Here is a 25,984-nt window from a genome sequence, read left to right as displayed (position 1 = left end):
CTGTGTGGGTAGGCAGCCAGTAAGTGTTTCCAAAACCGCAAAGAGCCAGGCCGCTTCAGTCACAGACTCTGCACGGCACGAGTTCCTTTTACAAGGGCAACAATTCTCGGAGCACTTTCCAACCTTCAAGCATAAAAGTGGCCTTGGCCTTTTACTGGCCAGGACAGGAACAGCTTGCTGGTGCTATGTAGATGGGATGGGATAGAGCTGTCACTCGATGTTGAGTTGATTAATTATTTTTCCTTTGTGTCTGTGAGAAAGAGAGGAATGCTCTCAGTGGGGCTTCTGTCGCCCATCGATTTGCAACTAAAAAAAAAAAGCCGCTGTCTGGCGAGATCCTAGGAAGAGCTCTGCTTGTCCGTTAGATCAAACTAAGCGGAGGAGGGGAGGGAAGGGCTGCATGTGCTTTTGCGTGCAGACAGGACCAGACTTAAACTCCTGGCAGGCACTTTCAGGTAGGCCAGAGTGATGAATCCTGCCTAAAACTGTGAAAAGCTGTTGACCACCAGTGTAAGCAATACTGAGCTAGGTGGGCCAAGAGACTGACTCAATTTAAGACAGCTTCCTACAATATCCCCATCTGTTTCCCAGCGATTAGCCAGATGCCCTAATGGAAGGCGGAAGCAGTGCAAAAAGCCGCCGACGTTGACTATCAGAGATAACGATTGAAGTGACCAATATATATTCCGTGGCGAGGCTTTCTAGCCCCCAAACCTTAAAAGTAGCCGCGGAACTGTAGAGCCCTAAGAGAGGCCTGAGCTGAAATGGATGTATCGGCCACATTAGCGAAAACTGTTTCACGCAAATCAGAGGAGGTTGAGCCGGGAGGCTCTCCACGTTCAAACAAGGCGCTTGCCAGCAAGCTTCTTCGTCTCTCTGCGGCCTCAGAAACGGGACACTGGAGCTCCGTGCAAAGCCTGCAGTCCTGTGTATGTCCAAAGCACTGGGATATATTTCCGAGTAAACTTGCTTAAGATTGAGCTTGCTAGGAAAGCACGTGCTCTGTACGGACTTGGCCCCTCTACTGTCAGGCTAGCCCCCGGCAATTCGCAATTGGCGAAGACGCTTCAGTCGCCCTGACAGCTGGTTTTTTCCTCGAAGGACGGGCAGGGGCTTCGCTTCTTGGGCTGTGGGCAAGTTCCGTATCCAGAACGGAACTTCAAAGTTCGCCAATACGACCCAGCCGGACGCATGTCGTGAGCACAGCCGCAGCGGTGACTAGGCAGGCGTCTGACGTCATCACTACCTGCCACGGCGCAGTCTCACCGCTAATCGTGTGACACCGCTACAGATACTTCCGCGGAGGAAACGAGTTCTGGGGCCAGTTACCGCGGTTCCAAGCGCCGAGCATTGTCTGGCCACGAAACACGCCGGCCGGCGGCGACGGAGGACGCAGCAACGTTAATGGATGCAGCAGGCTATCGCCGCGCCGTGCTCTGAGAGAGGGCAGTCAGTGAGTCCCGGTCTCCAGATTCCTCCGCCTGCGGTATCGGTGCTGAGGCCGCGCCGCCGCCATTTTGGATGCCAGGCTCTAGCTACTGCCGCCGCCACCTTCGCCGTAGGGATCCGGCCCGGTGAGTGCCGCGCGGGGAGAGAGGAGGCGCTGCCAGGCAGGGTAGGTGTTGCTGCTGCTGCTTCTACATCGGCAGTAGGATCCTAGGCCCGCCGCCGCTGCCCGGGGCAAGGCCCAGCCGCCGCCGCCTCCCGCCCCGCCTCCCGGGACTGACTGAGCCTTGCCGCCGAGGGCCCGGCCGCTTTCCGGTCGGTGGGTGGGTCGGCTGGCTAAGGGGAGAGGCGCCGGTTCCTAGAGCAAGAAGGGAGCGCGCTGCCGTGTTCCGCGAGGGTTGCTGCCGTCTGACTTGCCAGCTGGCTCGTGAGGCCTGGCGGGGCTGCTGCCCCTGCCGGAGCGGCCCTTCACCCACCCGGGCAGGAGGTGGCTGTTTCTCCGTCCGCTTCCCTTCTCCGCGCCGCCGAGCAAAGGCCAGCCTAGGCGGTGCTCCTTAGCCCATGACTTCCCTCCCGCTATTCGAGGCGTTTTTCTCTTCGCCCGGCCAGTTCTGTCTCTGCTGTCGGCGGAAGTGCCTGTGGCCTCTTCTGTTATAGACGAGGAGAGTCTTCTCCGCGCGCCGCGCCGGAGTTCACCCCCGTACAGCTCGCCCGGGCTTCCGACGATCGGATCGGCTCCTATCCGAGGCCTGAAGAAAGAGACTTGCCTCGCCCCTTGACAGGCCTTGTGAGCAAGGGGCTTAGGAACACCTCGTCGGGGAGAGAGACTGAGAGTCACTCCCGATTACGGCAGGGTCGACACTAGGAAAAGGCTCAAGGCTGTTGGATGTGGATTCCAGCGCTTTGCAAAGAATGCCTGTTCAGTGAGCGCTGGGGAAAGGAAAGGCCAAGACCACGGGTGGGTGCGGGGAAGTGAGAGGGCAGTCCAGCCAGCTGGCTCACCTGTCAACTTGACCTGAAGAAGCCATTGCAGTTCCCTTTTTTTGCCCTCCTGTTGAGAGGGAAATATTTGTTTATTTTTATTTAACCAAAGTTTTATTCCATTTCATTGTAAGAATTTCTAAGGGTCTTACAAATGAGATAAGCTGCTTTCCTGCTGAGGTTAATGATTGTGAAGGAGTTATCTAGCAGTACTCTTGTAGATGAGTAACAGTTGGAAGAGGGTTACTCAACATCTGCAGACCTTCTGAAACTTAACTTTATTTTAATATGGATATTCCTGCCCATATCCTTAGTTGCTTCAGCTTGATTGCCCAGTTTTCTGTCCCCTAGACTGGAACTCCTTGTAAGAAACCCTTTGTGACAATCTCTTTCTCTTCTCTTCAAACACTTCCTCAAAACACATTTTCACTTTGAAGCCTGTTGTTTAATGCCTTTGGTTTCACCTTCATTGTTGCAACATGGAGTATTTGCTCACATTTCTCCTTCATCTGCCATTTAAAATTTAGAAACTGTAAGCTCATATTGATGTGATTCTCTGCAAAACATCATGTGGAATGATGGTGCTACCTTATAACTAATGATTAACAGAACCTGTCTGACAGAGGGCCTCTCTTTTATAAAATGTCTAACTAGTGTATGCTGAAAATCCTCTGTGTCTCTTGAAAGAAATTGTGACAATTGGGCAAAATTGTTACATTGACTAAGTTTGGTGTAGTTCAAAGATATATCATGAGATGGAAGATTTGCTTTTAAATAGTATTGCAGATGGAGTATGCTTGTCTTTTGTCTGAATACAGTGGTCTTTACCTTTGTTGAATTTCTGTTGGCTATGGGCAAGTGTCCAAAATTAGCCAGGTGCATTTTGCACCTGACTATTGACCACTCGCAACCATGAGTTATATTTTATCTGCACAATCAGAATGAATTTCAGGAACCAAAATGCTTTTACTGTGCAGCCTGAGCAGGAGCAACGTTAGTTAATTATTGTAGTTTGTCTTCACTTACCCCACCCCACTGACCTTGTCACAGTTGTGAAGAACATTCCTAAGTTATGAATGGTCAGTGTCACCATTAAGAAAAAGATGTAGGAATAGGCCAATATGTATGTGGACTGTCCCTGCATCAAGTGACTTTTCTTCTTTAAGTTCTCAAAGTTCTTAACCTAGTTCAAGGTAGTCATCTGAACTAGCCAGGTGTTTCACTGATAATCAATCACAGTTAGTCCATCATTTGAAAAATAAGACTTTAGAGCCATCTTACCCTCAAATGGCAACTAGATATTCCGTTTTGGTGACTAACCTTGGTTTAAGGAGCCGTTTGGCACTTAACTTACATATCATAGTTTCTAACACTGCTGTGAGCTTATTCTGGATGTTTTTGCATTGGTAGTACACTTTCTTTCCAGCAGTATGGTTGCACTGTCACTGTTTTTGTTAACAATGTCTGGCTGTTAATTCAGGGTGTACCTGCATTGAGGTGGTGAATTGCGTTCTGTGTCTCTCCTCCCAAACATAGTTAATAAACTTTACTTTGTGTGTTGGCTTGCATGTTGATCATCTTATGGCAGAGTTGGATTTTAGGAGTAGTTGTGGGTATTTTTGAACCAAAGACCTGTTTTTTATTTTTTCTTCAGCTTGGGCATCTTCTGAGAGTTTTTTTGGGACCTGCAATCAGAAACTGTTTGTAATCTGAACAATGCTGTCTTGAGACCTCTTGCTGCCTGAGGTAGATTTCAAATTTCTGTTCTGCAGGGCTAACCCTGTACCATTCAAACAGCAGTACAGCTTCCGTCTAGCTTTGGCCACCTCCATTATGCTGCCTGAAGTGCGCTGCTTCATCCTGCTATGTATCAGGGCCCACCCTAATTGTGAAAGTTCCGTTAAGAGTGTTGCTACTTTGAAAGAGTTCTTATATTTGGTTTATCTTGTGACTCATACCTTGGAGTACCTGAAGAGAGGTGGGGTCAACTTTAGTATAGCAAGATGAGCTTTAGGACAGCCTTGCATGTAACAACTCACCTGGTAGTCATAGGCAACAAGAAATTCCATCCTGGTGAGTGAATGCCACATTAGACAGATAGCTATCAGAGCATTTCTTACTAAACATCTGTTTACCAGAAATTATTTTTAAAATGTCATAGACTTAATAAAGGCACTTGTGGTATGTTGGCTACTCTGGAAGGTTGTGATTCACTAAGAAGCTCTTCCAAAGCGTCTTAGTAGAAGTTAGATCATGAGTACTTCTGGATCCTAGAAGCAGCCTGAGAGCCTCCTTCTTAACTGGGAGCTTTGGATGGAAACTCAAGCTGGCTCATGAAACATGGAAGGAGCTGGCTCACTGTGGGTCGTGTGCTTGCTCTGATCCACCAGGATCCTCCTGTGTAATGATGGCAACAGCTTCCTTTCCTAAGGAATCCACACAGATTTGGCAGTAAGTGGGTTGGAAGGCACGAGATGGAACAAGACTCTCTAGCAGGCATGGGTCTACCCTGGTTAGCACTTGGGAGAAGGGAAATAATTCTGCTTCTCTGTCGCCAGAAGATCAGACCTGGAAGTCTGGTCAATCTCCATTATCCTGCAACACCTGCAGTTTGTGCTGTGGTTTATTTTCCATAAACCACCTTAGATACTCTGTGGAGGGACATAAATCATCTAATAACATGCATGAAGGAATAATGGCATGGGGAAGGAATTCGGCTCAGTAGTGGAGCACCAGCTTTGCAAGTAGAAGGTACCAGGGTCAATCTCCAGGTAGGGCTGGGAGAGACCCCCTACCTGAAAGCCTGGAGAACAACTGCTAGTCAGTGTGGACCGTCCTGAGCTTGATGGACCAGTGGTCTGACACAAACAGAAGGCAACTTACTATGTCCCTATGTTGGTGGTAAATGTAAATTGTGGAATGAAAGAATATATAACCGTAAATATTCCCTTAATGAGAAGCCTCCAGTTTGGAGACTGGTGGCTATAGAGAGCTCTGATGAGATCTCTCTGCCTGAACAGAGTCCTCTGCTTTCAACCAGCACATGGACCCATCTGTGAAGGGAGGCTGCAGACTTCTTGTCGATTTCATATTGTGTTGCGGGGGGCAGTGTTAGAGGAGTGTCTTGGGAAGCATGTTTGTTCTCAGTAGCAGAAAGGGAGGCTTTTGAAGAAGGGGAATCATTTTTGCATGTTGATTTGGAAGCAAAGTCCAGAAATATAGTTAATAGAATGAGGTTGGTTGGATAAATGTAAAATCACCCAGTAAACAAGACCGGGATAGGGGAACTATTTCTGCTAGCAGGAATGAAAACAGCCATTTGATCCCAAGAATGGGCTTGAGAGCACATTATTAGAGTTCAAGAAAACTTGACCTAGAGTCAGTCCCTACCTGGATGGTTTGGAACTCCATGGAATCAGTTCATCTGTAGGTGACTGCCTGCTTGCTGCAGATGCTGCTGAAGGGAAGCCCTGCTCTGGGCTCCACCTATGGCATGTGGACGTATGCGGTTAGGCTTTCTTGGTGATGGTGGAGGCTCCCTGGTTATGAGACTCTTCTCCATGGACTCAGCCGATGGCCTCCTTTTTCTCTTCAGGCAAAAGGTCAGAACGATATGGCTTGAGCCATGCATTTTTCAGATTTTTTCTTCTGTGTGTGCCTTGGATTTTTATATTGCTGCTGCATTAGAGTGAGTTGTGCTGTTTTATTGTTATTAGGATTTATGATGGTGGTTCAGTGGTTTGAACATTTTGTTTTGGGATGGAAAAGTGGGAAATCAATGTTAAAGGGAAAAAATTAATGCTGAAGTTTTCAAATAATAATAATGCCCCACCCATCCGGCTGGGTTTCCAGCGCTTAAAAAAACATAAGATGTCAAGCATAAAAAACTTCCTGATACAGGGCTGTCTTCATAAGTGAAAGGTTCATCAGAGACCATGTCTTTCCCCAACTGCTGACTACAGTCTCCTTGAAGGTAGGACTGTTCAGCCTACCAAACAGATGCAGTTCAGAATACCTTGGAAGATGGTGGCCATCCAGCTTCTGTTTTAAAACCTTCTGGGGCTGGTGTGTGTAGTAATAGGTGTCCTCCATCCATCTGCAAGAGGTTGTACTAGGATGTTTGTGAGGTCCCCTTCCAGCTCTGTAGCTAGCAGCAGCAGCATGACCTGAAAGGCATGTGTCCTTCTTTTGTTTTTCCTACTTGACAGCCACCTTCTTTTGAAGGTGGATGTGAGGAGGCCCTTACAAAATCAGCTTGGGAAACCAATGGGCTGGCACAAGTGGATTTCACAAGCAATAAGAGAGAACTTGCAGTGGTTTCTGTAGCTTGTTGAACATCTAACCACATTTTGTAGTTTTTATGAAATGCATCAGTCAAAAATGTAGGCATCTACAGATGCTGAGTGCTCAGTCTAGAGCTGCGTAGTTTAGAATTTCTGTCCGTTATTTATTGCACAACCCTTAACAAGTGTAATCTCTGAATGGATTGGTGTAGTCACAGTTTGAATGCTCAACTAAAAGAGAGCCACAGCCCACTGTAATGTGACTTGTACTGATGAAGCACCTTTAGAAGAGGCCTTGAGTTGGGCTACCTAGCTTCTTCCCACGGTTTTAAATAACAGCATAGACTTTTCCTGGGTTTCATCGTTTGGGCTCAGTGGCTACCCGTTGGGCCTGCAAGTGCATTTGGAATCAGCTCTGGGTTCGGTCACATGTGAGAAGCAGCAGCAGTGCTGGTGTCCATTGAGTGCTGGGCTCAGTTTTTAGTCAACCACTGGGCTGGGAGTATACTGGAAGTAGTCTGCTTAAGACTGTACTGGGAAAGTGGGGGAGGGGATGTCCCACCCCTCTGGAACTGTCCCACTCAGGCTCTGCTGTCCTTGCTTTGAAAAGGCCTGAGAAACAGCCATAATGAAGAGCCTGAAAGGGGCAGAGCTGTCTGGACGAAAAGGACTTGAATGAAACCCTGATTGTCTCCATCAGGTCCTCAGGAGTAAGATGTCACGTCAGCATGAAAATTGTCTTCACAATGTTAATGACACTTTCTTGCTCATGTTTAGCTGTGCTAATTGAAACTTAGTTTTGCATGTTTGACTGGTCTAAAAATGTGTCCACTCTGTAAGTATTATTACATCATGGTAACAGTAAACTTAGATATGATTTACTGTGTATGAGATGTATTTACAGACACATGCATTTTAAATTCCAAAGAACAATACAGTCGTACCTTGGTTCTCGAACAGAATCCGTTCCGGAAGTCCGTTTGACTTCCAAAAACGTTCAAAAACTGAGGCATGGCTTCTGATTGGCTGCAGGAGCTTCCTGCACTCAGTTGGAAGCCTCATAAGCCGCACTGGATGTTTGGCTTCCAAAAAAGTTTGTAAATTGGAACACTTCTGTATTTGCGTGTTCGGGAGCCAAAACGTTTGAGTCACAAGGCATTTGAGAACCAAGGTACAACTGTACAATATCAGAATGACCATTCTCATTCATAAAAGTAATGTACATATTAGTATTATGCAGTAGTGTATGCTGGGCCTTGAAAATAATACTTTTTCCTCCTGACTTGTGGATAATTTATTTCAGTTTGTTTGTCAGATAAACAGACCAGGGTAGCAGAGAGTGACCCATGCATTGGGGCCAAAGGCTGCTTTGAAATATAATGGGAGTTTCCTTTAGTTGAAAAGCAAATCCAGAGTGAAGTACAGTGGTACCTCGCAAGACGAATGCCTCGCAAGACGAAAAACGCACAGACAAAAGAGTTTTTCATTTTTTGAGTTGCTTCGCAAGACGAATTTCCCTATGGGCTTGCTTCGCAAGACGAAAAACGAAAACGTCTTGCAAGTTTGTTTCCTTTTTCTTAAAACCGTTAATACCCTATGGGAAACCGTGCTTCGCAAGACGAAAAATTTGCAAGACGAAGAAACTCGCAGAACGAATTAATTTTGTCTTGCGAGGCACCACTGTAGAATATTTGGGTTTGAGCCAGAGGTGTTCCTGTGGTTTGCTAGATCCTATAAATAAGCCTTCACCTTGGGGCCGGCAGATTCAGATGCTTTTATGGCTGCATTATTTGGTTTGCTTCAATCTCAGGTTTGTTTTCACAAGCAGGGCTTAAACCAAGGCTCAGGAAAGTTGTGTAGGGTCGCTGATTAATCTAGGACTTTTGCCTTATTTGGGGATGGCAGAAGGAGGGAGGAGGCTCCTATCTGTGCTGGTATGCAAATTTAGGCAGAAATTCCTGGTGATTAGGGACCAGCCACAGGAAGAAAGAAACAGTTTCTTGGGTTTGCCATGAGCGGTGAGCTGTGTTTGTTGTAAAGAGCACATGCAGTCAGTTTATCACCAGCCTTAGTCTGCCACCCATTCCACCATGCAGTAGTGGAGACAGAGCTGCAGCGAATACATCATTACATACCTTGGCAACAGAGCCATATCTCTTTCCTTACTACAGATATCTTAAGCCACTTGGCAGGGAAGACAGACTTTTTGAGGCTGAAGTATTCTGGAGTCCCAGCTGTGGCAGAGATGGCTGACTTGGGATAAATAACGTGGATTGAACCATAGAGAGTTCTGTCAGTATAACCAATGCCAGCTTGGAGACCCTACCAGCCTCTCTCTACGGTTTCTCATGGGGTACTGTTTTAAAAACTTAACTGCTGAGGTTTAATTCCCTGCTCACTATCTCTCCCTCCCCCCATTATCTTTTTTCTCAGAGGATGCCAGCCCCCATCAGACTCCGGGAGCTGATCCGGACCATCCGGACAGCACGGACCCAGGCAGAAGAAAGGGAGATGATCCAAAAAGAATGTGCTGCCATCCGATCGTCTTTCCGAGAAGAGGACAACACTTACCGCTGCCGGAATGTGGCCAAGTTGCTCTACATGCACATGTTGGGCTACCCTGCACACTTTGGACAGGTAGGCCCTCTTCTTTTCATCAGTAGTGGCAGCAGCCCTTTTGCAAATTCCTAGCTTTGGATGTTTGGGGGAGGCTCATCATGCTGGCAAAGTGCCTTCAGAGTTGCAACCTGTAGGAAACTGCACAGTTGTCTTCCTCTTGCTGCGTATTACTAACTCAAGTTCTTTCTTGGGCTGGAAATCCTTTGTGGAAGAGAAATATTTTCATGTGCCTCACAGAAACCTAAGGAGGAGCATATCACAATCCTCATGGTTTTATTCCATCATTTTATTGTAGCAAAGGATATATTTTGTGATCTTTAAAGTGTCCAAGTCATTCCTTAACTTTTCCCAAGAGCTGTTCTACTCTGTTTTGTTGCCAGGGAGTTCATCTCATGGCATTAACTTTTGCTTTCTAAGTTGCTTGTAAATTGACTGGTGTGTGTGGTGTGATAGAAGGTTCACAGGAAGACTTATGAGAGGTCTTAGTTTCCAGATGCTGGTTCTGCATGTGATGAGCAGAAGTTTCATGATGGAGCTCTCCAGCCACACTGCATGTCTCTTTCATAGTGCACCATCCCTCTGTTGGGAATTAAAACCAATGGGCCATTCAATCCTCTGGGCTCTGTGCAAGGGCACAAGGCTAGGGGGACAAAGGGATAATGGGCAGCTCTGCTATGGGTAGGGAAGGTGTGGCTGTGTTCTTGCTTCTTTGCCATGTTTCTGGGCCATTCATTTGAGAACTGGAAAGGCAACCAGACCAGCAAAAGGCCCTTCCTGAGCCCAAGCTACCAAGTAAAAAGGCCTGAAAGAGTGGGCCGTGGGAAAAGCGTGGCTTGTTTCTCTTGCTCCAGCTGAAACGGGATATATTGGTGTCAAAGTTGCTCCTCCTCTGCTCAGCTAGATCAAGGGAGCAGTTCACCCAGATCAGGTTACTGAACTGAGCTCTGCATGTAGGAAGCAGGTAGGCATTTGAACAGGCTGTGTACAGGTAGAAACCTTTCTCCTTTCCGTCCAAGCCTGAAGTGCTGCTGCTGTGCCTTGTCTTCCTTGCATACCAAGATGGAGAGTTCGTTCAGAACACCAGGAAGGCCTAGGAGGTGGGCCACAAGCTCTTGGCATAATTGCCTCTTCTTCAGCAGATGTGTTTTTCTGCTAGACCTCATACAGGAGTTTCATAGAATTGTAGAGTTGGAAAGGACCCTGAGGATCATCTCGTCCAACTCCCTTCAGTGCAGGAATATGCAACTATCCCATATGGAGATAGGAACTTGTGACCTTTGTGTTAGTAGCACCATGCTCTAACCAACTGAGCTTATCAACCTAACCTGAAACTTTAGCCTAAGCTGGGTGCTGCGTGATTGGGAAATAACTGGATTTAGAAAGCAGAACGAATGGATTCTTTAAAAGCAGCTTTGCCATTGCTCTTCTGCAGTTGTAAAGACTGGACAGATCCTGTATAGATTCATGCTGTGGTGCTGAAGAGATTGTGAGTGAAGCATTATCCTGCCATCATTTCCCCACCAGCCTTAATGACAGGCAAACTTAGACCAGCACCAACATTCTTCCTACAGACAGCCCCAAGGCTAATTGGGACTTGCTTTTAGCAAGGATTTGCGAGCAAAGTCAAACCTTGATTTTAAATCACATTTCAGATCCTGTGAGGCATTTAGCTGCCACAGAAGTGCTCAGTTTTAGGATCCATTTCATTCTCATGGCTGAACCCATGTACTGAAGGGGATTTAAGTAATGGTGTGTCTGAGCATTGTAGTAACTGTGCTGAGCCCTGGTTGAACCCTCAGGTTTCATTACAGACTCAGTTGTCCACAGCTACAGTTCATTCTTTTCTTTTGACCTTTCTCGTCTGGCATCCCTCACAACCCGAAGTCAAACATTGTTGTCACCAGGTTTTTAACTCCCACCACTGTCTTTCCTGCAGGAAAAGCAAGTGGGAATATCCTGGCTAAGGCACTGCTGGACAGAGGTGCCCTGAGCACCTCCACCTGCTGCCACCCCCACCCCCTGCAAGAAAGGCCACTTATTTGGTCACTGCTCAGGGTGCCTCCAGCTAGCAGCAGCCACTGCCAAGGAAGCTTCATGCTGGTCTCTCCTCAGGGGAGTGCAGGAGAGCAGCTTGGTGCTTGGAGGTGAGATGTGCTCGACACCTTGACAGTGAAGCAACCCAACAACTGTCAGTCTTCTTTCCAGCCTCAGAGTCATGGAGTGAGTTGGTAGTAAGGCTAATCAATCACCAGGGTGTGGTAGCACAGTTGCCATGGTGAATGTGACAAAAATGTTGGAAGCATTGGGGAGAGTCACTCCCTCTGGCTTCTCTGCCCCCTCTTGCAGTTGGAGTGCCTCAAACTGATTGCCTCTCAGAAATTCACGGACAAACGCATTGGTTACCTTGGAGCCATGTTGCTGCTGGATGAGAGGCAGGACGTCCACCTTCTCATGACCAACTGCATCAAGAAGTAAGGCCTTTTTCATTTCTAGGGTGGGAAGAGAGCTATTCTGCAAAGGTGGACCTGCTGACAGGGCTTGGAATATTCTTGTTGAGCCTTGAAGTTCAGCACACCTTAGCCATGCACCCTCCTCTGAGGATTGCAGCCAGAAAGTGGTGGTGGAGGTTTAGGAAGGCAGGTAATAAGCTGCTTGCCTTGTAGAGCTGAAGCTACCTTCTATGGGAGCAGTTAAGATGCACCACCATGCTGCAGATAGCTCTCATCCTTGTTGCTGTGTGTCTCTGGACCTGGATCTGTAGAGCTATGGAAGGCATCTGGGTGGGAGTATCTGTAATATGACTTCAGTAGACACTTAAGTCATTTTTTTCTGGTGTTGTAGAGATGCCACTGAACTTGTGGGGCATTTGACCACAGATGAGTTAGTGTGGTGGACACAGTTGCGTTGTCATTGACTGAGACAAGTGTTGGTTGTTCTTTGTTCCTTGGAAAGCATTCTAGCCCATTGCTATCCCCAGGGTTATCTGACACGCTGTCAGCTTGAGGCCGACTGCTTTGTATCTGGGAGTGCCTTATCCCAGCCATTCCTTGCATTGCTGCTTTCTCTCTCTTCCAGTGACCTTAATCACAGCACACAGTATGTGCAAGGCCTGGCACTCTGCACCCTGGGCTGCATGGGCTCCTCTGAAATGTGTCGTGACCTAGCCGGGGAGGTGGAGAAGCTCCTGAAAACCTCCAATTCTTACTTGAGGAAAAAGGTATTTATTTATTTATTGGACAAAGGTACAACTTTAGGAGACCCCCTCCCCAAAAGGAGGGGGAGTCCTCTAGATCTGTTGAACTGTAAGCTCTTCCCTTTTCTTATATTAAGATTGTGGTTTGCTTCCTCTCAAATGTCAGCAGGAAGTTGCACTGCCCAGATCTTTGCAAGGAGTTTTTGACTGGCCTTTGGCAGAGGGTGGTCTTTTTGTGCCCACAATTAAGACTTACCAGGACTAGAGTTAAAATGCAAATAAAGTACATAGTGTTTCTCTCTCGAGGGATCCCCTTTTAGGGGTCTCTGTGTAGAGGGCTGCCTGCACATCTGCTGACCACTCCCCCTTCCACCCCCCAATTCTTCCATAGGCAGCCCTGTGTGCTGTTCACGTCATCAGGAAGGTGCCTGAGCTCATGGAAATGTTCCTGCCAGCCACAAAGAACCTGCTGAATGAGAAGAATCATGGTAAGGCCTGCTGTGGCAAGGGAAGGCCAAGGAACTATGTATTTTTGGGGTGGACTAAAGAAATATGAGGATCTGAAGGGCTATGATAAGAAAGCTTGGGCAGTTTGGAATGGCATAGAAATCCTCATGTAGATAAATGCCATGTGCATCAAGGCCAGGAGCCAAGCATACTTTTTGTGTTTCTATGCTCTGAAACTCAGTTCTGGTGGACTCATTGCTTGCACCCTCCTTCCCTTAGAACAGTGGAAGCTACCTTGCACTGAGTTGGCCCATTGGGCCACCTATCTTAGGTGACTAACTAGGTTTGGAACAGCTGGGTTTGGAACAGGGAGCTTTCCCAGTCCTACCTAATGGTGGCAGGGATTGAACCTGGGACACCTTCCACTGAGGTACTTTTGGTCAGGGGAATGAAGGAAGTGAAGGAAGCCAGATCCCATAACAGGGAGTGCAGTCAAGCTCAGGAAGGGAGGGGAGTGGGGTTAATGGAAGGAGACTCTTGACTGCTCGGTCAGAACAAAACCTCACCTATTCCAGTATCCTGTTCTCATAGTGGCCAGCCTGGTGCCACAAGCAGGACAAGGGCACAACATTGCATTCTTAGCAACTGATATTTAGAGGCATAGCCCCTCTGAAGTAGTAACAGTATGCAGCCATCATGGTTTGTATCCAGCAGTGGGCTTGCAAGCCTTATGGGCTTGGCCCTTTGAGGTATCTTGTGAGCTAGTGAGTTCCAGCCTGCTGCAGTGTGTGTTGTTGGCATGAAGGAGGCATTAACGTGGGCAATGGGGAGAGCCGGCTTCAGCCTACTCTGCAGCATCTGCCTTACTTGTATTTTGGCTGTGGGCTTGAAGGAGAGAGGTGTTTGAGGCTCCCTTTGCCACCAAGCTTTGCTCATGTTTCTACAGGCTACAGAGCTCAGTTCAGTGCTGTCTTTGGAGGGGTCTAAAGAGTTCCTTGCAGCTTATCCTTTTATCAGCAATTTCTCATAGGGAAAAGTAAAAAGGCCTGGCTGCTTTGGCCTAGGATTGAAGTCTCTCTGCTTTTTCATCCACAACCACTTCTGGCTTCCATACAGAGGATTATCTTGTGTATTGAGGATCCTGGCCCAGAAGTGCTGAGGCTCAGAGGGCAGGTTGCTGGTTAGAAGCTGCCAAGCTGCTGCCTTAAAAGCTTGCAGTCTCTCATAGTCCATCTTCAGCTGTGGCGAGTCCTTGATGATGGCCATGTAAAGCATAGGTTCCTTCTTCTCTTTTCCTGGCAGGTGTTCTTCACACCTCTGTGGTCCTCCTTACGGAAATGTGTGAGAGAAGCCCAGACATGCTAGCCCATTTTAGAAAGGTAAGTCCTTGTCGACTTGTCACCCTATTGCATGTGCCCCTCTGGGCAGAGTTTTGAGGCAGCTTGGCTCCTACCTTTGAGGGACTGACGTGGGTGTCAGTTTCCAGTCGCTGATGGGTTGGCCTTGCAGGAGAGAAGCATGTGTCCTTCCTTGGCAAAATATCCATTTGGTTGAATGGAAGCCCTGCAGCTGGGAAGCCCCTGTGCTTATGCCAGGGTATGTCTTTTCTACCCTTCCTGTGGAACTGAGTGGCAGGGTGGTGCACTTGGGCCAGGCCACTCCAGCTGCTGCTCTTGCAGAGCACATTCTGTTTTCTCCATTTTATAAAGTGATACCACCTCAGCAATGATTTGAGGGGAGGGAGCCGAAAATTCCTCAAAACCCAGGGAGATCCTGAGCAAAGCAGGAGCCGCTGCTTCTCCAGCTGCTTAGCCATGGAGAGGGCCACCTCTGCTTGCCAGCCTGCCTCCCATTGTTGGGGCTGTGCCTGGAGAACTGTTGCCCAACACAGAAGGGACCTGGCCAGGGAGGTAGATGAAGCTGTCGGTCCAGCTGGGGAGAGTTGAGTGCAGTTGTGCTTCAGGTGTTGTTGTCCTGGTTACCCTTCCTGCCCTTTGTTTTGCCGCTGCTGCTGGTGGAGGTGGATGAGGTGGTTGATGTTGTGAGCTGTTGCTCCTCTCCCTAACGCCTGCTTCATCTCTTCTGTCCCTTTTGTCTGTTTGGAATCCTGCTGTGGTGGGTTAGAATGAAAAGGTAAGAGTCTCTCACTTTTTCTTCCTCCCCTATGCCCCCCATGCATGCTTTCATTGGGCCTGTTGTGGTTTGTGCCAATCCACTGCTTACTGCACTAATACTGCAGCTTGACTAATTGTGTTTGTAGTTGAGTTTATTAATGCCCTGATTAAACCTAATACCTAAGGCAACCTTGGATCTCTGTTACAGTCCTCTTGAAACTCAGGCTACAGTCTCCCTCTGCTACAGTTGGATGGATCTTTGAGGGATGTGAGGGGGGTTTGCATCTGTGCTGTTCATGGTGGGTGTTTTCCATTGGCTTGGTACAAGGCTTCTATAAGGTGTGGGATGGGTAGTAAGCAGAGAAGGTGGAAGAGTGAACCGCCTCTGTTCAGAGCAATTTGCCTTCATGCTATGGGCAGCTGTTGAAGGCAGAGATACTCCTCTTCCTTCCCTACTTGCTTCTGCTTGGCTGGAGACTGATCTTTACAGCTGTTTCTGCTCCCCCATGCTTGTCCCATCATCACTGGCTATGACTTGTGCATGGTTAGAGCAAAATAATGGTGGGTATGAGAAGCCTCAGTGACATGACTAAGCAGGGTTCCAAGCGATGAGATATTGCAATGAGATTGAGCAAGATCTCTGTCTTCCTAAAAGATTGTCTCAAGTTTGTATATTTGGCCAGCTGCCATATCTTAGCAGAGACTTTCATTTAACAAAGGCCCTTTCGCTCTCTGCCCCTCAACTTGAGGCACTGAGAAGGAAATCCTCTTTGGGGCTTTATCCTGTCTTGGCACCAAGTTAAAGTTGTTTACCAATTTAAAATTATTGGGTTGTAGCCAATGCTAGAGGAGACCCACTGAAATTAATTGACATGATTAAAGTAAGTCGGTTGATTTCAGTGGGTGGACCAAGAATAGGACTTGGATAAACAACCCATTTAGGTATAATGCATCCATTTAGCAGTTTTAAAATTATGCCCAAATATTTACAATTCTTACTAACGTGCTCAAAACAGCAAATGGTGCAGAAGTAGGGAGATAGGCTGAGAGTGAAATAGTGGAGGCCTCTGGTGGATTCAGAGTTGACCTGGGATTTTGTGTCAGGCTTGGTTGCTTCATCCAAACAGAGCCTCTCCCCTGGGGGAACCACATCAGCATTCTAAGCTTGGAGACTTCCCTCTTATTCCTGCCACGCCCACATGCCTCTTTGTGGCCACATAAGTGAGCACCAAGAGCAGGGGGATCTCTGTGCTGGTGTGCTTTCTACTAACCACAGAAGGTTAATAGGGTTGTAAAAGGAGACAGGCAAGGGAAAGAACCTACAGGGTTCTGGAAGTTGTATGGTTGACTGTTAGAGCCTGGCTGTAAGTGGATCAGGACAAAGAGGAACTATATAGTTTCATCTTCCTGTTTTCCTCAATGATCAACCAGATACCCCACTGGGAATCCCACACATAAGCATGTGATAGGCAGCAGCCCTCTCTCCCATTCATATTCTGCAGCAGCAGGTATTCAGAGGCACACTATATCTGATACTGGAGGCAGCTTCAGCCAGTGGGAGCCAGGTCAAAGCCATTTGCTTCCTGTTAGTAGTTTGAGGCATCAGTTGCCCACCAGACTACTCATATGTATATTGCAGCATGGCTGTGTAGGGCCAGCAGGTTTATTTGGCTCTGTGCTGTGGAAAGGTCAGTGAGGTTGGGCTGAGCAGCAATGAGAGCCCCTTCAGCTCTCACCTGCAGATGGTGAATCTAATACCCTTTTTTCCTGTAAGAGACTCCTCCTTGGACCCCTTCTTCATGTCAGGTACAACAGCAGGGCTGTAGATCAGATGGCTGATGGCTCTTTGTCCTCCACAGCTTGTGCCCCAGCTAGTCCGTATCCTGAAGAATCTCATCATGTCTGGCTATTCCCCCGAGCATGATGTTTCTGGAATCAGCGACCCCTTCCTGCAGGTAAGGGCTTTGGGGCCAGGCACATGCTGGGCAGGGAGAGGAGTGAATGTTGGCCAGGGAATGGAGCCCCCCCAGCCTCCTCAAGTATGAAGAGGATCCTGCAGTGACTGACTTCAAGACCCAGAGCCTTCTGGGTCCATTGTAGCTCAAAACGAGAACTTTGTCCTTTTCAGGTGCGAATCCTACGATTGCTGAGAATTCTAGGCCGAAATGATGATGACTCAAGTGAAGCTATGAATGACATCCTTGCCCAGGTGAGGGGTGCAGCCTACCAAATCATTGTTGGGAGGCGGAAGGGAAGGTGGTGCATTGGTCTAGAGGGAGGAAGCTAGAAAGTGAGATTGTCTGTCTTGTGTTCCAGGTGGCCACGAATACTGAAACGAGTAAAAATGTGGGAAATGCCATTCTTTATGAAACCGTCTTAACTATCATGGACATCAAGTCTGAGAGTGGCCTGCGAGTACGTAATCTTGGGTTTGTGGGATCCTAGGAGAGACACTGAGCAAAACAAAGCTTTGTGGCCCATCACAGTTTCTCCAGCCATAGCCAAGCATTCCCATGGGGGCTGACCTCTAAATGATGTTTGAGTCAGATGAAAGCAGCTCAGGGCTCTTGTATGGAAGCAGACCAGCTGACAAGGAAGAACCTGGGTCACTGAGGTTGCTCATAGATCCAATCCCCTTTGGGAGTTTTTTGGCTGGAGAGTGAAAAGTATCAACAAGTAGATGTTCCTGACCCATGTCTCTTTGCTTGTCTCTTTCTAGGTGTTGGCCATTAACATCTTAGGCCGATTCTTGCTCAATAATGACAAAAATATCAGGTAGGTCAGAGTACAGGTCCAGGATGGAAAACATGTTCTAGTTGGAGCAGGCACAGCTTTCTCCAGGTCTCTTGTGGCAATATTGGTTGTTTTTGAGGCGTGGCCAGGGCAGCCGTTGCAGGTGAAGTGGTCAGTCCTTTCTACTGCCTGGGTCTGTACTGCCGCAACCATATGCACCATGTGAAATTCTGGGCTCTTTTTTCCACATCCTATTGGTCTAGCAGGCTACCTGGCTAGAATTGGTTCTGAGAGAAATTCATTTTCACTCCCCAGGTGCTCTGATACAGATGGGAGGGTTAGAATCCATTGCCTAGAGGTTTGCATTGGCTGCCCTTGCAAGTCACTCAACCTGCTTGCTCCATCTCCCTTGGCTGCCTGGCTGTGCTGTCTTCATAAGCCTTCTAGTGTGCTGTGACACAGAACAGCTGCCATAGTCTAAAGCAACAGGTCTCTTTTTTCAGATATGTAGCTTTAACATCCTTATTGAAGACTGTGCAGACTGACCACAATGCTGTACAGCGGCACAGAAGCACCATTGTGGACTGCCTAAAAGATCTGGACGTCTCCATCAAACGGTGAGTCAGATTGGTATGCTAGGACTGTAGGTCCAGGTGGCCCAACCATCTAGGATTCATTCTCGTGTCACCCCTCACCTGTCTCCTCTGCCCACCACTGTGAGCCAGAAGCTACTTATGAGGCATTGTTGTTTAAAGCATGGTCCCTTTTCCCACAGGGAACACCCTTATGACTGTCCAAGTTCGTAACCATCACTGCTTCTTGTGGGAGCATATCATTTAAGTATACACTGTGTGAAGTACTTCCTTTTGTCTATCCTGAATCATCTAACATTCAGTTTCATTGGATAACCCAATTTGGTTCTAGAGTGAGAGAAGGAGAAAAAACACTGCCCTGTCCACTTTCTCCACACCATGCATCATTTTATATAGCTCGTGTCATCTTGCTGTCATCCCTAATACTTATTCCTGCCTAAAGTAACCTACTTTCTAGCTTTAAAGGGTTTGGATCTGCAACCAAGAAGCTTGCTTCTCCTTGCAAACTCCTGCTCTGTCATACTACTTGTTTTTGAACTTGGCCACCCCTTAGGTTTCATACTGGGACCCTGGAGTGATGAGAGGTGGGAGCCTTCTGGCTTGGCTGGTGCTGTTGTAGGATGAAGCCTAAGAGTGATCCATCAACAGAGCGCCTGGCGCAATGATGACACTCAAGCAGCTGACAAAGCACGTTTGTGGCCTCTGGAAAGCTCCTTGGGGTGATGGGGAGACTTGTCTGTATAGGGGCTGCAAATGTGTAGGCTCTTGCTGGTGCTCAGGCCCAGGTCAGCAGAGCTGCATCCCTTCCTGTCCCCTTCCTCTGAATCCCTTCTTCTCCCCTTCTCCAGACGGGCGATGGAGCTGAGCTTTGCTCTCGTGAATGGGAACAACATCCGGGGAATGATGAAGGAACTACTGTATTTCCTGGATTCCTGTGAGCCAGAGTTCAAGGCGGACTGTGCCTCGGGAATATTTCTTGCAGCAGAGAAGTAAGACATCCAAATAATTTGTGTTTGTTTCATCCTTTGTGGCCCTCTTCCTCTCCTGCTACCCCCCCCCAACTGCTCTGCAGTCACAACTTCGGGAGGCCACAGCTCACTCCCACTTGCTGCTCACAGCTACAGCTGAGGAGGAGCATTTTCAGGCTGGACCCATCTCTGCCAATGCTAGTCCTTCTGGTAATGCTACCTGGATACCATCACCCTGTGAGCCAAATGGCGGTAGTGGTCCTGTCACTCGCCCCTGGTGGAATGCAGGGATTTAGCTTCATCCTCTCTCCTGTGCAGTCAAGCTATGCAGTTGACTAATCCATGTCTGGAAAACCAAAATGGCCGTACATTTGGGAACTGAAGGAACATTTGGAGAAGGAATGTCCTCACAGCTTTGCATCTACTGTGTTTTTCAGATATGCTCCTTCTAAGCGCTGGCACATAGACACAATCATGCGAGTCTTGACAACGGTGAGTGCTGACCTTGTCTGTTGTTCCTGTATCCCCAAACAGTTGTTCTGAGCCTTAGGACCTGTCAGTTCTGTGTGTCCAAGAGCCACCAATGGAGGTGGTGGACTTACCCAGGGGTTCTTGTTTGGTGGGGATAGAGGGATTTTTACATAGTTCTGTAACTCTTGAGGACTGACTGCTGCAATGTATTTTGCATGGGGGTTGCCTCTGAAAATGATGTGGGAGCTTACACTACAAGTGCAGGCTGCTGCTGTTGACTTAATGAATGAAGGACAAGGCTGCATTAGTTCTAGGGGCTGCCTGAGTTCTTCTGGGCCCAATTCGCGGTGCTGGTACTTCAGGTTAAAATCACCCTTTAAAGCAATGGCAGCCCAGGACCAGCCTCTATAAAGACTGTCTTCTGATCAAACCTTGCTCTATTGATCCTTGACACATGAAGGAAAGTCATTGGCAGCCAGGAGTGGGGGTTTTGCCACAATTCCTTCTGGCCTGATTGCCAGAGGGAAGTCAAAAGTAGCTCATCCCCACTTAGGGCTCAGCAAAGACTTGCAAGAGTTGTAGCTTTTGGAAACTGGTTTGATTTGGGGGGGGGTGCTTGCCAAATATGCAATGGTGGTGCAGTTAATTGTAGCTTTAAATCTTACTGCATTTTTATGTAAGCCATCTTTACCCTAAGAAAAGTGGTATATAAAAAAACTAATTGACTACAGCAGTGTCTAGAAATCTGCTTTTGAGTACCACTCCCTGGCTTTCTTGGATGATGATGATAAATAATAATTTAGTAGTAGTAGTAGTAGTAGTAGTAGTAGTATTGTTATTATTTATTTATTCCCCACCCATCTGGCTGGGTTACCCCAGTCACTCTGGGCAGCTCCCAACAGAATTAAAAGCACAATAAAACATCAAGTGGATGGCTTGTAAACCTCTCTCTGGGTCCTCTTTCCAGGCAGGGAGTTATGTTCGTGACGATGCTGTACCCAACCTTATCCAGCTAATCACCAACAGCATGGAGATGCATGCTTACACTGTGCAGAGACTCTACAAAGCCATCATGGGTGACTATTCCCAAGTAAGTCCCCAGAGTGATGCTGGTGGTGGGTTGGGTTGCAGAGGAGAGGGAGGGGAGGCATTGTGTCAATGAACCTCTGTTACTTTGGGTAAGAAGATTGCATTGCTGAGTTCACCTGTCCTCCTTCTCCTTGGTAGCAGCCCATGGTGCAGGTAGCTTCCTGGTGTATAGGAGAGTATGGAGACCTCTTGGTGTCTGGTCAGTGTGAGGAGGAGGAGCCAATCCAGGTACGCCTACTTAAAGGGATAAAGATTTTACTTGACCTCTGGTGAAGTTTTCTCCCATCTGGCTCATGGCCCATCCTTCTTAACTCTGCCTTTTGGCTTGCTCAGGTCACAGAGGATGAAGTCCTTGATGTATTGGAAAGTGTCCTAGTCTCCAACATGTCTGTGTCTGTCACACGAGGCTATGCCCTCACTGCCATCATGAAGTTGTCCACTCGGTTCACTTGCACTGTCAAGTGAGTATTTTCAGGGGTGGGGCGGGAGGGGGGGCTCTGCCAATGCTGCTTGATCTTTATTGCAGTCCTTGAAATAATCAGGAGATAACTGGATCCCATTGCTTGCTGCTGTGCAAGCTTCATGAACTCTTACTTTGTGGATCTTAACCAGACCCCCCCCCAAAAAAAAAACCCTAGCCACATGCATATTTCCATGTTCTCTCATCCTGAGAAGGAAGTGCCTGGTGAGGGGTCCAGCTGTACTTCTGTGTTACAGAGGCCAGGCATTGCCACTAGTCCAAGGAGACATAGTTGATTCCCAAGGACCCCAAAGGCTGGGCCAAGACACACACAGCTGCAGAGCTACAGTTGCAGAGCTGGTAGAAGTACTTGCTCCCTGCTAAGCTGCAGCCCCTGCCCTGCTGCCACTTGTCACCATTTCTTTCCTACATCTCTAGCCGCATTAAGAAAGTGGTGTCCATATACGGCAGTAGCATTGATGTGGAGCTCCAGCAGAGGGCAGTGGAGTACAATGCCTTGTTTAAGAAGTACGATCACATGAGGTGAGTGTTAGAGGACACTGCTGTCCCCATGCCTTTTGACCTTCAGCCTGGTGGGTTGGAAACCTGCAGGGTTGCAGTAGTATCAGTATCACCACCTTACAAACATATGGTGGTAAATTAAGAAGTGGGTCCCACACCTGAAGAAGGTGAAGACCTCTTGGTGTCTGGTCAGTGTGAGGAGGAGGAGACCTCTGCCTGGCTTGACACCTGTTGGTGAACATTTCACATGAGCTACCAGGGAACCAGGGGACAGTGCTGATTGCAACCAACCATTTCTAGTACGTGACCTCTATAGGCCCCAAACCATTAGCCCCATAGAAGAGACAGCGTAGAGACTCTTACATTGGTTCATGTGACTCGGGGAAGCTACTGGTTGCCTCAGCTGGACCTATTTGCATAGCAAAAATAGAGGACTTGAACTGACTAAAAATAGATTGCCTCTGTCATTGACTGGTTGGGAGCTCACCCCCTCTCTACACCAGATCTGAGGAGTAACTCCTGTTCCTCCTAGCCTTTGAGTTGTCCAGGAGATAACAGCCTTGCCACTTTGCAGGTCAGCCCTGCTTGAGAGAATGCCAGTTATGGAGAAACTGACCACCAATGGCCCCACAGATGTCACTCAACCCAATGGGGAGGCAGAGCCAACAGTGCTGGAGACCAAACCTCCCCCTTCTGGCCTCCAGCCCACCAGCCAGGTAAGAGAAGGTGCTGCCCGTGCAACACTCAAGATAGCTATTCCTCCCTCCCTTCCTGCAAACAAGAGAGCAACATTGCATGGGGTTGCTGCTTTCTTAGACAGCATCAAAGACTCCTTTGGGAACTATTGCTTTGCAGCCCACGGCTGGCTGCAGGAGCAATTGTGGAGCCCCCACAGGAACAGGAGGCAGCTTTCTCTGCTGGCCCCCTCCAGCCTTCAGAAGCTAATGTTGCTCAGGGAGGTTTTGAGACTAGATGGCTTCCTTGGCTAAGTGCCTTTAACAGTCTGATTTGGTGTTTCCTACCAGGCAAACGACTTGCTGGACCTGTTGGGAGGTAACGACATCACTCCCATCATTTCAACAGCCCCTCCAAATAAACCCGCTTCTGCTGGTGGGGAGCTGCTGGATCTCCTAGGGGATCTCAACCCAACAGGTGAGGTGCTGGACATGTGGAAGTGAGATTCAAGGGTGCGGGGAAGAAACTGAGCAAGATCTCTTACTTGTTGGAGGCACTGGCGCTGGTCCTTACCTTGAAGAACTTCAGCCTAACCCTGCCCTTTCTTTCATAACTGCTCCTGTAGGACCTCCAGCTCCTGCCCCACAGATATCGCAACCCCCATTTCTGTTGGACGGACTTTCTTCGCAACCCATCTTCAATGACATAACTGCTGGTAGGACTGTAGAACCTCGCTGTTTGAGCAGCGGCTGAGGTGGGCGGGGAATGTGTACTATAGACTTTGTAAGGGCCAGTTGGAGAGGGCACCTTCCAGGACTCTGACCAGTACTGCATCTCCACAGGCATTCCCCCAATCACGGCCTACAACAAAAATGGATTGAAGATTGACTTTGCCTTTGAACGCTCAAACACCAACCCCAGCGTCACCGTGATCACAATACAGGCCTCCAACAGCACCGAGCTGGACATGACAGACTTTGTTTTCCAGGCTGCGGTACCAAAGGTGAGGCTGGTCTTTGGGGCAGGAGCATCTGCTTTGGTGGCCTCCTAGCTGCAGTGGGACAGACAGTGTTTCCAGGCAGACTTCCAAGCTCCAAGCTGGCTTGGCTCCAAAACTGTAGATGGACCCTTAGGACCAGCTCTTTGCCTTTGATATGGTCATAAGTGTCTTGCTGTGGCAGGAAAAAGGAGCACATTCTGATGAGAGGCAGAGGGCTAGGTGCTGTGCATCATTTTTCACTGTACTTGGAGTTGAGCCCGTGTTTTGGGCCTCCTGTCTCCTGCAGCAGCAGCAGTAGTTGCAGCAGAAAAACCAGGTGAAAGTGTGCCCCCTTCTTCCTTTTGTTTGCCTTCCTCCAGACATTCCAGTTGCAGCTCCTGTCTCCCAGTAGCAGCGTCATCCCAGCATTTAACACAGGGACCATCACACAAGTCATTAAAGTCCTGAATCCCCAGAAGGTGAGCAAATGAGCAAGTGAGTGACCATGTTCAGCATGGAGGCTGAAGGAGCAGCTGGGCTGGGAGTGGTGCCCAGCCTCTGAGTGCTTGATGGTACAGGTCATACATTGGTTCTGAAGACCTCTAGTTGTGGCTGTTCTGTTCGGTGGGTGGGGGTGGCAATGAACCTTCAGGGGCAGAATCTTAACAGCTGTGTGGTGCTTTTAGCTTCATAGTCCTGCTGGATGAACTCTGTGCCTTTTGGCACCCATTTAACTGAACGAAATTGAGGTGGTTCCACTGCAGCTTCTGCAAGAGTGGTCCCCTCACCCCTCCTGCCCAGATCTTCTTCACCTCTCCTTGTTTCATCCCGTTTGTAGCAACAGCTCCGCATGCGGATCAAGCTGACATATAATCACAAGGGCTCAGCAATGCAGGACCTGGCAGAAGTCAACAACTTCCCCACTCAGTCCTGGCAGTGAGCTCTGGCCCCACCCTCCTCACCCCACCTGGTTGGCCGAAGGAACGCTGGGCAGAGCGCTGTGACTCCAGAAATCCCCCCACTTGCACCATGGCCAGGGGAGCTGACGAGAGCAGCGGCTGCTGCAGAGCAGGAGGACTGGCCTTGCTCACCTTGATGAAGCATATCTCTTAAGACACTTGCTGGCTCGCTCTCTCTTCTCTCCTCTCCTGGCTGCTGAGCCACACTTGCCACAGAAGCCACGTTCCCCTTGTTTTGGAAGGGGGGAGGGGAGGTGCACTGTGGCATGTGCAACTGTTTCTCCCTGCCTGCCATCTTCTCTCCTCCGGTGGGCGTGGGCGAGTGAGTGAGTGAAGCGAGTTTTGTTTCAGCTCCTTGCTAGCCGGGTTACCACCTTCAGGCACTTTTCATCCAGAGTTCATGTTGGAAATGTATTCCAAGGATGCTGGTGACCCTTTCTCCTTGGAGTTCCCTGACGTGGGGGGCCTTTTCTACGCTTGACTGCACACCCCGAGGGCAGTGGCTTGAGTCTGAGAAGGGGATGGATAGGTGGACCTGCTGTTCTGGACAGAAGCTCTGTTTTGGAGGATTCAGTGGTGGAGGCAGCAACGTCAAGCCCTCTTTGGCCAGTGCCTCCCTCTCAGAAAGCATCATGATGGACGAGACTGGCTGCTCCTTCCAGCAAGTCGCTCTTCAGCGTGCCCCCACCCCAAATCTTGGAACTCCTCTTGTCTGATCCTTGGCTGTCAGCTGTGGTAGGTGGGTAGAAAGGAAATGTGTGTTGCTTAAAGATGGAAAGGGGGGGCACCATTTGCCTGCAGAAAGACTCATCTCAAGACTCCACTGCAAAGCTGCTTTCCCCCCTCAGCCCTTTTCATTTCCTGAGTCTGTCAGAGTCCTGGATTCCATTTGAATTCGTTCTCCTCCTGGGACGTTTGTGTTGTATCTGTAATATTGGCACTGAAAATAAAGACCATGCGGTTTAATGAGACCTTTCCTGCTTTTAGTAGTTGGTTTTGCAGCTCCTTGCATAGATGTTGAGCAGAGGACATTCCTGATTTTGAAGGCCAAGATTCCAAAGTATGACAACTCCCTAAGAGAGATGTTTTCAGGGCAGAAGTCAGTTGGTTAGGGGGGTATGTGTAGGATTCCAGGAGCAGCAAAGAAGGGGGAAACACTTGAGTTCCCATCTATGATTGGCTGAAGTTCCTAAAGCTCATTGCCAGCCTGTTTGCCTTACAGAAACAGAAGGTGTGTCTGCACCCGCTGTTGGGTTGCGTGACGGGAGAGGGGGAGCCAGGCAGAAGCACTTCAAGAGCCACAGGAAGTCCTCTAGAGTCTAGACATACACTATCCTAGCAAATGATTCGCTGCTGAGGTCCTGTTGACTGGAGCTGTGGTCAGCTGCCTCTCTCATCTCCCCCCAGTGAGACTTGATGTGTGTCCAGCTGGCAGTGCTGCTTTCATGAAGG

The 25,984-nt window shown here is 48.5% G+C and overlaps 1 protein-coding gene across 1 annotated transcript; it reads left to right on the top strand.

The window, feature by feature from the left end:
• The first annotated feature begins 1,277 nt into the window (after window positions 1–1,277).
• Window positions 1,278–25,503, top strand: AP1G1 (adaptor related protein complex 1 subunit gamma 1). The gene is made up of 23 exons (XM_081016422.1): window positions 1,278–1,615; window positions 9,144–9,347; window positions 11,676–11,800; window positions 12,405–12,546; window positions 12,914–13,010; window positions 14,272–14,348; window positions 16,943–17,038; window positions 17,212–17,292; window positions 17,400–17,498; window positions 17,803–17,858; window positions 18,320–18,433; window positions 19,258–19,398; window positions 19,815–19,869; window positions 20,816–20,938; window positions 21,076–21,165; window positions 21,271–21,398; window positions 21,836–21,940; window positions 22,494–22,635; window positions 22,945–23,071; window positions 23,220–23,309; window positions 23,437–23,597; window positions 23,954–24,052; window positions 24,412–25,503. The coding sequence occupies exons 1-23, from the start codon at window positions 1,409–1,411 to the stop codon at window positions 24,511–24,513; spliced, it is 2,661 nt and encodes an 886-aa protein (XP_080872548.1). The 5' UTR covers window positions 1,278–1,408; the 3' UTR covers window positions 24,514–25,503.
• Window positions 25,504–25,984: the final 481 nt, after the last annotated feature.

Source organism: Podarcis pityusensis, assembly GCF_964106645.2.
Source record: "Podarcis pityusensis genome assembly, chromosome: 8".
In the NCBI taxonomy this organism is placed as follows: Eukaryota; Metazoa; Chordata; class Lepidosauria; order Squamata; family Lacertidae; genus Podarcis; species Podarcis pityusensis.
Note: the sequence above shows the minus strand (reverse complement) of the source record. Positions and strands in the feature narration are given on the sequence as shown.

Excerpts from the sequence above, each read along its gene's own strand:
- AP1G1 (XM_081016422.1), top strand. The coding sequence starts at position 1,409 with ATGCAGCAGGCTATCGCCGCGCCGTGCTCTGAGAGAGGGCAGTCAGTG. Across the intron at positions 17,293-17,399 it reads TGAATGACATCCTTGCCCAG|GTGGCCACGAATACTGAAAC; the intron begins GTGAGGGGTGCA and ends CTTGTGTTCCAG. Across the intron at positions 23,310-23,436 it reads CTTCAATGACATAACTGCTG|GCATTCCCCCAATCACGGCC; the intron begins GTAGGACTGTAG and ends GCATCTCCACAG.